Source organism: Pithys albifrons, chromosome 9 (genome assembly GCF_047495875.1).
Source record: "Pithys albifrons albifrons isolate INPA30051 chromosome 9, PitAlb_v1, whole genome shotgun sequence".
In the NCBI taxonomy this organism is placed as follows: domain Eukaryota; kingdom Metazoa; phylum Chordata; class Aves; order Passeriformes; family Thamnophilidae; genus Pithys; species Pithys albifrons.
In genome coordinates, this window is record NC_092466.1 from 33,539,959 (window position 1) to 33,552,343 (window position 12,385).

At 44.8% G+C, this 12,385-nt stretch overlaps 1 protein-coding gene across 1 annotated transcript; it reads left to right on the plus strand.

Moving 5' to 3' along the window:
* The first annotated feature begins 713 nt into the window (after positions 1 to 713).
* On the plus strand, positions 714 to 12,158 carry LOC139675462 (nucleolar RNA helicase 2-like). Its single transcript, XM_071563102.1, has 15 exons — positions 714 to 868; positions 1,346 to 1,615; positions 2,273 to 2,348; positions 2,895 to 3,073; positions 4,733 to 4,850; positions 5,679 to 5,864; positions 6,378 to 6,523; positions 6,850 to 6,999; positions 7,485 to 7,646; positions 8,670 to 8,789; positions 9,588 to 9,661; positions 9,855 to 10,014; positions 10,305 to 10,439; positions 11,101 to 11,145; positions 11,824 to 12,158. The coding sequence occupies exons 1-15, from the start codon at positions 776 to 778 to the stop codon at positions 12,034 to 12,036; spliced, it is 2,127 nt and encodes a 708-aa protein (XP_071419203.1). The 5' UTR covers positions 714 to 775; the 3' UTR covers positions 12,037 to 12,158.
* Positions 12,159 to 12,385: the final 227 nt, after the last annotated feature.

Here is a 12,385-nt window from a genome sequence, read left to right on the forward strand (position 1 = left end):
GTAAAACTCATTTTGACTTAATCCCCATTTATCCCTGGCGGTACAAGCAGGGTCAGCCCCGATTAGTACTTGGATGGGAGACCTCCTGGGAAATGCCGGGTGCTGTAGGTCCTAGTCCTGAGGACTTCACTGGCACCGTCCAAGCTCGCTCGGCCGTGGCAGATGAACCTCAGGACTTAAACGGTGGGGCCAGTTCTGTGCACGCTGTGCCTCACCTAAAAAATCCACTGCGCAGGCTGGAAGGGCACACCCACGTGGGGACAGCCCTTCCCAAATCTTCGTTCGCGAAGCCGAGCCACACACACAAGCACACTCATGCTGCTGCCCACAGGCGTGCGGACCTTTTAATTCTTAGAAGAGTTTGGTCATTCTGCCGTCCCCTGCTTGAGGCTATTCTGTGTGCAGTCCTTGCCGGGACTATAACCCGCCCCATGTGGCGCTGATGGGGATGTCCCTGAGGGGGATGTCCCTGCGGGCGGTGCCTGCGGGGCGGTGGCGGCGCGGGGCGGGCCTGGCCAGTCCCTCATGGCGCCCGTCATGGCGGCCGCCCCCTCAGGCCGCGCCGGGGCTTGGAGTCCGCCCGCTGGCGCCCGGGGCACGCCGGGAGTTGTGGTCCCGCCGCGGGAGCCGCCGCCGATTGGCTGTGAGGCGGCGCGGCCCCGCCCCCGCGCTGCCGGCTCGGGCGGTGATTGGCTGTGGGGCGCGCCGGCCGGCCGGAGTGTGACGCGAGCGGTCGCGCGGCGGGCGCGGATCGCGGCGTGGCGGAGCGGCGGCGATGCCCGAGGCCACCCGGTGCAGCACGAGCAGCGGCGCCGAGTCGGGCTCCGACTGCCCGATGGACACCGAGAGCGGCCGTCGGCGGCACAAGGTACCGGGGAAGGGCTCCGGGAGCGGCCTGGCCGCGCCCGCACGCTGGGGCCGGTGCCCGGCGTGCCTGGCCTCGGGCCGCGGCCGCCTCGCAGCGCCGGTGCCGTGGGCCGGGCGAGGCGTGCTCGGCGGGGCCGCGGGCCGGGCCAGGCCGTGCTGGGCCGGGCCGGGCCGGACGGCCACGTGCGCGGGCGGGCGGGCCAGGCCGCGGCCCCGCCGCGTGTCGGGACGGCCCCACCGCATGTGCTGGGCCCGGCGGGAGCCCGGGCAGCGCTTCCCCCGCACCCGGAGCGGGGCCAGCCCCGAGGGGGAGGCCCCGGGGCCTCCAGCGGGCAGCGGCCGGTCGCCTTTTACTTGCCCCCCAACCCCGGCAGTAACTAGAACGTGTGCTCCAAGCTTTAACTGTTCCGCGCCCTCTTCTCTGTGCCTGTCCGTGGATCCACGACCGTGAGTTTTCATTTGCTCTGTGCCTTGCCAGAAGGAGAAAAAGGAGAAGAAATCTAAACGCCGGGACAAGTTTCAGAGAGGAAAGACTCAGTCAGATGAAAGCGAGGAATCGGATGAGGATTCATATACCCCGAAAGCCAAGAAGGCAAAGAATGTCAGTAAACAGAACGGCCATGCGAAGGAAGAAAGCCTGGAGAAATCGAAATTGCCTTCCTTAAACAGCAAAGCCTCCCGCAAGAGCCGGCACAGCAGTTCCAGCGAGACGTCGAGTGACAGCGAGAGTGAGAGCGAGCAGGAGCAGGTACAGCCAACGACTGGGTTTGGTCACAGCCATGTGTGCAGCTTTCAACTCCTGCAGTGCAAACCAGGCTGAATTTAGAGCGGGTTGTCCCTTTTTTTCCTCCCTCACAATCGGTGGAAAGTGGTTTAAATTTTCAGGGTTTAAAGCTTTTTGAATTGTCCATTCTGTTGATTATTTGCAAAAAAATTGAGTTAAGAAAGTCCTGAAGTTCCAGGTCAGTGCACCGGGCCTTCCTCACTTCAGCAGTGTGGAGCTGTGGTAGCTTTGGCAGGCAGACAAGTTACAGTGAGATGGAGCTTTGATATGATTCAGCATCGTTAGGTGTGTGATTTTTGGGGTTCTCCTCTGCAGGGCCAGGAGCTGGATCTGGTGGTCCATGTGGGTGCCTTCCAAACCAGGATATTCTGTGATCCTAATTAAGAATTTTCAGAGTTTTGGTTTGGGTGTTTTGCATTTACTGTGCTGTTAGATATGAAAGTCTTAACTTCCAGCATGCTTTTGCTAACTTTGTCCAACTTTAAAGTATGATGGTGAAGCAGAGAAGGCTCTTCAGCCACGATGCTGCCACTGAAATGTCACAGTGCTCTTACCATGAATTTACTGATAGTCACGTGATGTTCACATGGAGTCTTACCCAAGTTTTTGTTTACCCAACAGGAGCTGACTGCAGAACAGAAAGAAGGGGCTTTCTCCAATTTTTCCATTTCCAAAGAAACTGTCCAGCTTCTTCAAGGTAAATTTCTCGGTGTGATGTGACCATAGGAAGTCAGGTATCTCTGTCTTGTGTTTTGTGCCCAGTGTGGTCAGTGAGCTTTGAGATGTGCAAGAATTTTTCAGTTAAAGGTTTGTTTGGTGTGAATAAGGAAAACCAGTTGTATTTAGGGTATTTGATGTTAGTTTGTACATTACTTATTGTGACTTGAGAGAAAAATGGAAGGGGTTTTGAGATAGATATTATCTGAAACACACAAATTTTCATGGATAGCTGGGGAGTATTACATAAATAAAGGCACAGAACTCCAAGTCTTCCATGAAGGCAATAATTTCATCTGTCCCAGCTAGCTCTGTGTGTGCTGATACGAAGTGGGAGAATAAAATGGGCAGTCGCAGGACACTTTGCAGATGACTCCTGTGATTAAATAAATCAGTGGAGGGGATGATATAATTCTGACTTACTACAGAGTTGATGGAAATTCTGCTTGGAATAACTTCCACTCAAGAGCATGAAAGAACCCTTGTAAAATGCTTATATTAAGGAAATCTCTTGGAATTGTCACAGCTCGAGGAGTGACGTACCTGTTTCCCGTGCAAGTGAAGACCTTCAACCCAGTGTATTCTGGCAAAGATGTCATTGCTCAAGCACGAACTGGAACAGGGAAAACATTCTCTTTTGCTATTCCCTTAATTGAAAAGCTTCAGGGAGAGTCCCAGGAAAGAAGAAGAGGCCGTCCACCAAAGGTAACGGTGCCTGGGGAGAATGCTCATTTTGCTTTGTCTTACACATAGGATTATAGAATTGATTGGGTTGGAAAAGACCTCCGAGATCATCAAGTCCAACCCTTGGTCCAACTCCAGTCCCTTTACCAGATCATGGCACTCAGTGCCACGGCCAAGCTCAGTTGAAAAACCTCCAGGGATGGGGAATCCAGCCCTTCTCTGGGCAGGTGATCACATCCCAGTGATTCAGATTTTAACCCACTGGAGAAGTTCTTCAGGTTTGTGCAGGGATAATCCAACCTTTGTTAAAGGTTGTTTTATACCTGTTTTCACTGGGCTTTGCTGCCTCTCAGCCTCTGATCAGTGAAGGGCACGACAGCTCTGCCCACCTGTCAGTTCCTTTTTCTGCCACAGGGAGACCCAAACTACAGGTGTTACACGTGTTCCTGTTCAGTTCTGTTGAGTCCCCTTATCTGTTCAGGGCCACGAGTTACTGGGTGCTTGTTTTATTCCCAAATCAGTAACAGATTAGTTACTAATGGTAACTTGACAGCTTGATAAAAGCTGTCTACTTAAACATGCAATTTTTCAACACATATAAACAGTGGGTGGTTTTAAAAGTAGATTAGTTTTCACTGGGACCACCACCAAATGTTGAAGCTTCTGCTGCAGAGAATGCAGATTGGTTATGAGCTGTGTGCATTCTGCCAGTGTGGTTTAAATGTGGTTTAAATCACATGTGGTTTTTCATTGAATTCTTAGGATGTCTCCAAAACTGGATAGGCCAAAGCTCACTGTATCCTTGTTAATAATTTTTGTCAGTTTATTTCATCTTGTCACCCTTCTCATGGATTAACCTGAGTGCATTCCAAAACTATTACAAGCAATTTTAGATGCATCTGCCCATCATGTTGTCTGACTGAGAATGCTGTCTCTAGATTTGGCAGTCCTTTGGAGAAGGGAAAACTTCCTTTGAGGGAGCCTTAAAAAAGATTTCAGGCTTTACTTTACCATCATTTACTGCTTGCTTTTCGGTACAGGGTTTGAACATTGAAAGAGGTACCTGGGTAAGGATTTTAAGGTTGCTTTTGTGGAGCCACTGATGCCAGGTGTGAGAGCAGTGACAGGTTAAACTGGGTTGGTTAACAAGCCTGCAGTGCAGCCTGTGTTTGGAGGGAGGATGGTTCCTGGATGGTTCCTTGGTTGTTGCTGCAGGGATGTGTGGCAGCACAGGCTCCAGAACTGCTGAACTCTGCAGGCTGAACAGGTTTCCCTGAGTCACAGCTGATGGCTCTTCTTTACACCTTCTCAGAGGGCTGTGGAGCTTTACTGAGCTGGTGTAAAAGCTTTGTATGACCCAGATCCTTCAGTCTTGTGCTCAAACAGCATGTAGAGGAAGACTTGTAGCTGATCTGTTTAAGAGTTAAATAAGATTTAAGTATCTCCTATCCCATTTAAAAGTAAGTTAGCCTGTCCTAAATGAGTATGTATTGAAGGAGTTTAATGATGTTACAAGAGACTCAAGCAGAGTTTTTCCAAACTTTGTTGGGATAACTATTAAACCAGATTTTTTAATTCTAATTTTGTAAGTGGTCATGTCTAAAATAATGATTAAAAATCTAGTGGTCTCTTGGTAGAAGCCATGCTGAGAAAACATCTGTTTGTCTTTCTTCTGTGTAGGTTCTAGTTCTTTGTCCAACAAGAGAGCTGGCAAATCAGGTTGCCAAAGATTTCAAGGACATCACAAGAAAACTGACAGTGGCTTGTTTTTATGGAGGAACTCCATATAATGGACAAAGTAAGTGACACTGAGGACTAATCATTGAAATGCTCATTGACTGACAGATTGAAGAAATGCATCTGGGTCCTTCCAAACACACATTTGGAGATAATTAATGGGGAATTTAGCAGCTCACAATACATCTTCTTATGGAGCTAAATAGCTGTAGCTCTCAGTTACCTTCTTGCTGTCTTACCTACTCATGTAGGTCAAATTGAAGTGAAAGAGATTACATTGTGTGAAAGAGATTATATCTGTATTTGAGTTTAGGTTCTTGTAAACACATTTTCTTAAAAAAATGTTTAGTCTTAGAGCTGTGAGTGAGTGTGTTTTTTCATGTGCTAAGGGATACGTAGGGAATTTGTAAAGTGGAGAAGGAATTGTGACTGCATAATTTACCATCTTGGTGTTTGTAAGCAAGGAATGAGAATAAGCCCTTTTATCATGATGTGGCTTGGGATTTTTTTTCATTGCAGAACCTCAGGAAGGATCTGATTTCAATAATTTAGATAGTTAAATAAGCACATTTTTTAAGTTTCTAGTTAAGAACTTGGGAAGAGCAAACTATTTCTAAAGAATATTAAAGGAAGCTCATTTTTTGCTACTTTATTTAAGTTGTGGGGGGAGGGAAGGGAGGTACGTTCTTGTTGGGTTTTTTCATTCAGGAAGAGATCTTCTACTTTAGCTTTTTTTGCCAAATTTTCTGTTTATCATTTATTGTCACATTTGTAAGGAGGGTACTTATGAATGGTTTAAGAAGCTGTTTCTTTGTTAGCTGCCATGTGTAACTAATGTAGAGAGTTCCCTAGTTCACTGCCAGCTCCTCTTCTCTTTCCTGTTTGCCAGTTGATCTCATGAGAAGTGGCATTGACATTTTGGTTGGGACACCTGGTCGGATCAAAGACCATCTTCAGAATGGCAAACTGGACCTGGCCAAGGTGAAACACGTTGTCCTTGATGAAGTTGACCAGATGCTGGACATGGGGTTTGCTGAGCAAGTGGAGGACATTTTACGAGTTGCATACAAGAAGGGTAATCTCAATATTTAAACACATAGTGGGAAATATTAGTAATAATTCAGTCTGCTAAAATTCAGGTGTATTTTTCTGGCAGTTGTAGGGTGGCTTTGTGTAGTAATGACTGAATATTTTATATTGTGAATGCAGTACTTGAAGAGGTAATGTGAAAGTGGGAGTCATTCTTAGAACCTTTGCAAAGCTTAAAATCCAGTACCTGGGGGTCTGTAAAGAACTGGCTTTGACACATGTCTTTAAGTTGTGCTTGGACTGAATTAAAAGGAATTAACTTTTTACCTTTTTCACTGCTTGAAAACAGACTGGATTTTTTGGTCATAGTAACTTTTTCCTAATCTTGAAAATATTTAGACTTTCTAGAGTATTTTTTTCTCCAGATGCCAGTAATGCATTAGTTTAAAAGCTGAATTGCCTTCTTTATTTTGTGTACTGAGGTTTAAATTTGTATTTTAATCACATCTGTAAGATGAAACGCATGAGGTTTGTGAGTTATTGTTCTGTTTTTTTTAAGATTCTGAAGACAATCCCCAGACACTGCTGTTTTCTGCCACTTGCCCACACTGGGTGTATGATGTGGCTAAGAAATACATGAAGTCCAGATATGAACAGATTGACCTTATAGGGAAAAGAACTCAAAAGGCTGCTACAACAGTAGAAGTGAGTAATCTGTCTAATGTGGAATATTTTCAAGCTTTCCCCCCGTTTTTTAAGCTCAGTAGGCCTTTGTGGCTGTGCAGTCAATACAGTAGCAAGGAGTACTATACATTATGTCCTAGAAGCCTGATTTCCTTTTACTGAGGTTACTTTGCTGAGCATTAGACTTGTGGTGGGCATAAGAGCCCTGTGCTTGTTCCAAGTTAGCCTGTTTTCCCCATCAGGAAACTGTGTAACTCCTTACTATTTCTGTACTTTACAATTTCAAATATATTTAAAAAGAATCTTACGTTTTTATATAAGTTCAACACTGGAATTCTTTTCCACAGCATTTGGCAATAGAGTGTCACTGGTCTCAGAGAGCTGCAGTTATTGGAGATGTCATCCAGGTCTACAGTGGCAGCCATGGGAGGACCATTGTGTTTTGTGAGACCAAAAAGGAGGCAAATGAACTGGCTCTGAATGCTTCCATCAAACAGGTATTTCACCATCTGTGTTAGTAACAGAACCTGTCAGAGATGCATCAACCTTATGCTGATAGCAGACCCATGCTGAGTAAGTTTTAAAGAGAGTTTCAGAGTGGGTCAGGCAGGCTTTTGCATGTGGTCAAATAGGATTTTATTTCTCACTGACATAAAACAAAAAGTTTAAGTTACTATTTTGAAACAACCAAGCCTTGCATAGATGGTGTGCATAGCAAGTTCAGGCATAGTTTCATATGTCACAGTAATAAGATGTGGAAATAAGACACACATTGCAATTCTGTTGTCCTATTGTTGTTAAAGGCCTTTGAAGTATATGAGTAAGAATTGCAGAGTAAATATTGTCAGAATCCTAAAATACAAACTTCTGTATCTTGCCATACAGTACCTATCAAATATCAAGATGTTGTACCCAAACCTGACCATAAAATGGAGCACTGTCTTGGATTTTGGTACAGTTCTGAAATAATACTGTTTTTCAGGACTGCCAATCGTTGCACGGTGACATTCCCCAGAAGCAAAGAGAGATCACACTGAAAGGTTTTAGGAATGGTACCTTTAAAGTTCTGGTTGCAACCAATGTTGCTGCCCGTGGTTTGGATATCCCAGAAGTTGACCTGGTTGTACAAAGCTCACCACCAAAGGTAGGAGACTGTCATGCTGTGTCTTCTAATAATTTGAAGTCTCTTGATCAATTAGTACATGCTATCAGGTGATGGTTTTGCCCACACAGTTTGTCACTTGCATTTAGGGGTGAGAAACATCCTGATAGGTAGAAGTAGTTTCTTAGATGATTTTCTGGGAGTGTGTCAGTCTCTACTTTAAAGATGGTATCCTTAAAATGTCTTAAGAGGCCCTTTAAAGCTTTGGAGGCTGGGTGTGGTGATTGCAGGTCTGGAAGCAGTAGGAAGAATGATTCATTAAGTAGAGGTGTATATGGTATATATGAGGAGAGAACAACAGTGAGAACATTAGCTGAAATTAAGAGTGTTTAAAATAAACAATGTTTCAGTGAGTTTGCTATTAATATGGCAGTAAACCACACTCAGGTTGATGTGCAGGAGGGTGAGTGGGATGGTTGTAGAGGGACACACACTCCAAATGTGTGGGGATGCATAAACAAACCTTAGTTGATCCATGCTCGTGGTTCTGGCTTTCAAACCATGAATTTCAGAGGATTATGGGAAAGCATATCCATTTGACATTAGTGAAACAATCATAGAATCATAGAATTGATTGGGTTGGAAAAGACCTCTGAGATCATCAAGTCCAACCCTTGGTCCAACTCCAGTCCATTTACCAGATCATGGCACTCAGTGCCACGGCCAATCTCAGTTTGAAAACCTCCAGGAATGGGGAATCCACCCCCTCTCTAGGCAGGCCATTCCAATGCCTGATTACTCTCTCTGGAAAGAATTTTTTTCTGCTCTCCAACCTCAATTTCCCCTGGCAGAGCTTGAGCCCGTGCCCCCTTGTCCCATTGCTGACTGCAATGTTTTTTTAAAGAACATTGGGGTTTTTAAATGTTTTTTAAAAAATTTAATTCTCTAATGCAGTTACTGTGCATTGTTCAGGCTTAACTGTGGTAACTTCCACAAGTTGGGTGTATGCACCAAGTTGATGAAATGGCAGTGAATGAGGTAACTCACAGGCTGTCTGTTGTGCAGGATGTGGAGTCCTACATCCATCGCTCCGGTCGCACGGGCCGAGCTGGGCGCACCGGGATCTGCATCTGCTTTTACCAGCGAAAGGAAGAGTACCAGTTAAGACACGTGGAACAGAAAGCGGTACAGTACAGGTTCCTCCTAACTGCGAGTGCTCGGGTCTGTTAAGGGTGACATGGTACAGGGTAACGTTTTGTTCAGTAGCTCAGTTATAGAGTGCAGCTCCTGAAGCCCCTGGTGGAGGTTGGGGTACCCTGGGGACTGTGGGTGCACTGTCAGTTCCTCTGGAGCAGGGAGAGCACTGCACATCCTCATGCCCACACTTCAGCAAATGCCAGTGAGATTGGCCTTGTGGAAATGAGGAAAACTTTGCAGGATTTCAGTGCAGTGTTCACCCTGGTTGCCATCTGATCAGTGATGTGCATATGTGCAGCTTTACTGGGAACTTAATTGCAGTTTTGCACTCTGTGCACTTATTCCATATCGTAGTTTTCTTGACAATTAAGTATTCAGTTGGGATGAGATTGTTTTTGTTGGCACTTAAAACTCAGACTTACGTTTAGTCTAAGGCTCTGAAACTTGTATTTAAATCCAAATCAATAAGACTAAAAGTAAAAATTTAGAATTTGTAGGAGTTTATTTCCCCCAGGAATCTGCCAGAATGGTGTCTGTTTATTTCAATTTAAAGGTCACCGAATCATTTGAACTAACCTGGTATGTAAAAACCCTCTAAGTGTTACCCATTTCCCTCTAAGCTCAGCCTTATAATTTTCATTAGGGAGAACTGGGAGTTAACAGGTGAAAATAAGAATTAAAATGATAGACATAAATGGTTGTCTTGTTGGAGTGTAATGCTCTATCTTTAGAACTGTCTTAGTATGGTCCAAAATTTTAATTTGTATTTTGCTTTTTAAATTTCAGGGCATTACATTCAAGCGTGTTGGTGTTCCTACTGCAACAGATATAATAAAGGCTTCCAGCAAAGATGCCATGAGGTGTGTTTGGGAACTCAAGTCCTATTGTATCTTCCTGGTCTCCTCCTTCAGAAGGGCTGTTTGGATTGCTCTTTGCTGTCTCTCTGAACTTTCTAGTCACTATTAAAGTCTTGGATTACTGTTTTTCTTCTCTTCCAGACCCCAGTCAATATTAGTGTATGAGTTTTTAAATTGTTTTTCTTTAATTCCTTAGGTGCCTGGATTCCGTTCCTCAGACTGCTATTGAGTATTTCAGAGAATCTGCTCAGTTGCTGATAAAAGAAAAGGGACCAGTTAATGCTCTGGCTGCAGCTCTGGCCCATATTTCGGGCGCTACTTCCATCGAGCAGCGCTCGCTGCTGAACTCGGATGCGGTAAGGAAGGGTGTAGGGCTTCACGTCTGTCTTGGATCTGGGGAAAACCAGCACACCTCTGTGTTATCTAAATGAGAATACCAGTCTGACAATGATTAACTTCGAGAGGTAAAGCCAGTAGGAACTACTGGTTTTGCTAAAGCAACAATGTATTGGCTGTAGAGATACACCCCTGTCACAGTATCTACTTGGAGATGCTGTTAATAAATGTAAATGGCAGGTCTCTCCTGTCTGACAGACGTGCTACAGTTCATTGCTGACTGAATGGAGCGTGCCCCATTTCTTTTCAGGGCTTTGTTACAATGATCCTACGCTGCTCTGAAGAAATAAACAACATGAGCTATGCCTGGCGAAGGCTGCGAGAAGTGCTGGGTGACGATGTGGATCGGAAGGTGAACAGAATGTGCTTCCTCAAGGGAAAAATGGTATGTTTTTGTTTTGTATATTTGATACAGGCACTCAGCAATAGGACAAGGGGGCACGATGGGCTCAAGCTCTGCCAGGGGAAATTGAAGTTGGAGAGCAGGAAAAAATCCTTTGCAGAGAAAGTGCTCAGGCATTGGAATGGGCTGCCCAGAGAGGGGGTGGATTCCCCATCCCTGGAGGATTTTAAAGTGAGCTTGGCCGTGGCACTGAGTGCCATGATCTGGTAAAGGGACTGGAGTTGGACCAAGGGTTGGACTTGATGATCTCGGAGGTCTTTTCCAACCCAATCCATTCTGTGATTCTGTACTGGGCTCTGCTGGTTGCAGCCTTTTCTCAGCAATGGTCAGGGGAAATATTTGGTCACAGTTGATAAGGACATGACTGCCAGGCCTCACTCTGTTTTATTAGAACTTAGGGCTGTGCTGCCATGCTAAGGAGGGGGTTGGGATAATGCATGGCTGGGGGGAGAGCAGAGCAGGTTAAAGGTATGGAGTGTACTAATTGTGTCTTGATGACAAAGCAGAACAGGATTTCTTAGGACAGTCAGTTCTAATAGCACCTGTCTGTCAGGTGTAGATTTGTAGGCTGTTTTTCTTCTAGTTGCAGTCATTTAAAAGGCTTGACTTGCATCCATTAAAATTATTCTGTCTTTCTTTTTAGGGTGTGTGCTTTGACGTTCCTGCAGCAGACCAAAAGGAAATAGAGGTACATTCATTGAGAATTCTGGGTACAGCAGATTTTAGACTGAAAACACCATGTAGCCTGTATCCTGCTTTTCCCAGTGGCAGAAGGGATGGCTTGGGAGGAATTGAAGAACTGAACAAGCACACAGTGTTTCTTTTCTAAGGCATTCCCCTCTGTCCAAAAATTTGTAGCTTGAAAGTTTTACACTGAGAAAAAAGGTGGTGTGAACAGCCCACCTGCTGCTGGATTCATCTTTGCAGGCAGCAAGCTCCATTCCCCCTTTTGTATTCCCTGCCCTCATTCTCACCCAGAATTCTCTCCATGGAAAAGTGAATTCCAGGTTTTTGCTTGGCAGAATTAGTATTCCCATGCTAAAATTCTCCAGACTTTCTGTCCTTTCTTCAGATGTTTCTCTGTTAGTGCATCTCTATACCCCTCGTGGTCTGGTGTTCATTCATTCCTGAAACAAACACTCCTGAATTAGAAGGGGCACTGTGGATTTGTAATCAGTAATAATTATAGTGGTGTTCCTAACTAATGAAAGCTTAATTGTTTTAAGCCAGTACTGACCACTTCAGTTAAAGTTGGAATCCTCTATATTAGCTCAGAATTTTACCTTTTCAATTGAGCAAAGTCAATAATTATTAAATCCCCTGTATTTGCATTTCTAGAATTTAACTTGCTGCTTTACTTCAACAGGCAAGGTGGGAAGATTCAAAACACTGGCGCTTGTGTGTGGCAACAGAATTACCGGAGTTGGTGGAATCCGTACGAGGAGGAGGAGGAGGAGGAGGGGGAGGAAATGGCCGAAGCTCCTCAAGCTCCAGGAATGGGCGGCGTGGTGGATCTGGGAGAAACAGATTCAGGGGCAGAGGCCAGAAAAGAAGCTTCAGCAGAGCATTTGAACATTAACTTCAACAATCCAGAAGTGGGAAAAAAATGGGACTGAAGTATTTTATATTGCATTTACATTAGGCTGTTTGTGTTTGTACCATTGGGGAAAATATTTCATTAAAATATTTTTTTTGTCAGTACTGTTTTGTTGATAAATCAGGTTCTTTCATTTAAAACATAACAAAACCAAACCCCTCAAAAAACCCCACAAGAAAAAAAGATTGTTTCCTTTGTTTTTCATATTGTTTCTCATACTGCTCTTTGAATTTTTCCACAGTATGTCTATTGCATTCAAAACTGTAGCCTGGTTCACTGTATAATATATAGATCTTAATTGCTGCTCAAACCTGTACATTTTCTGATGAAA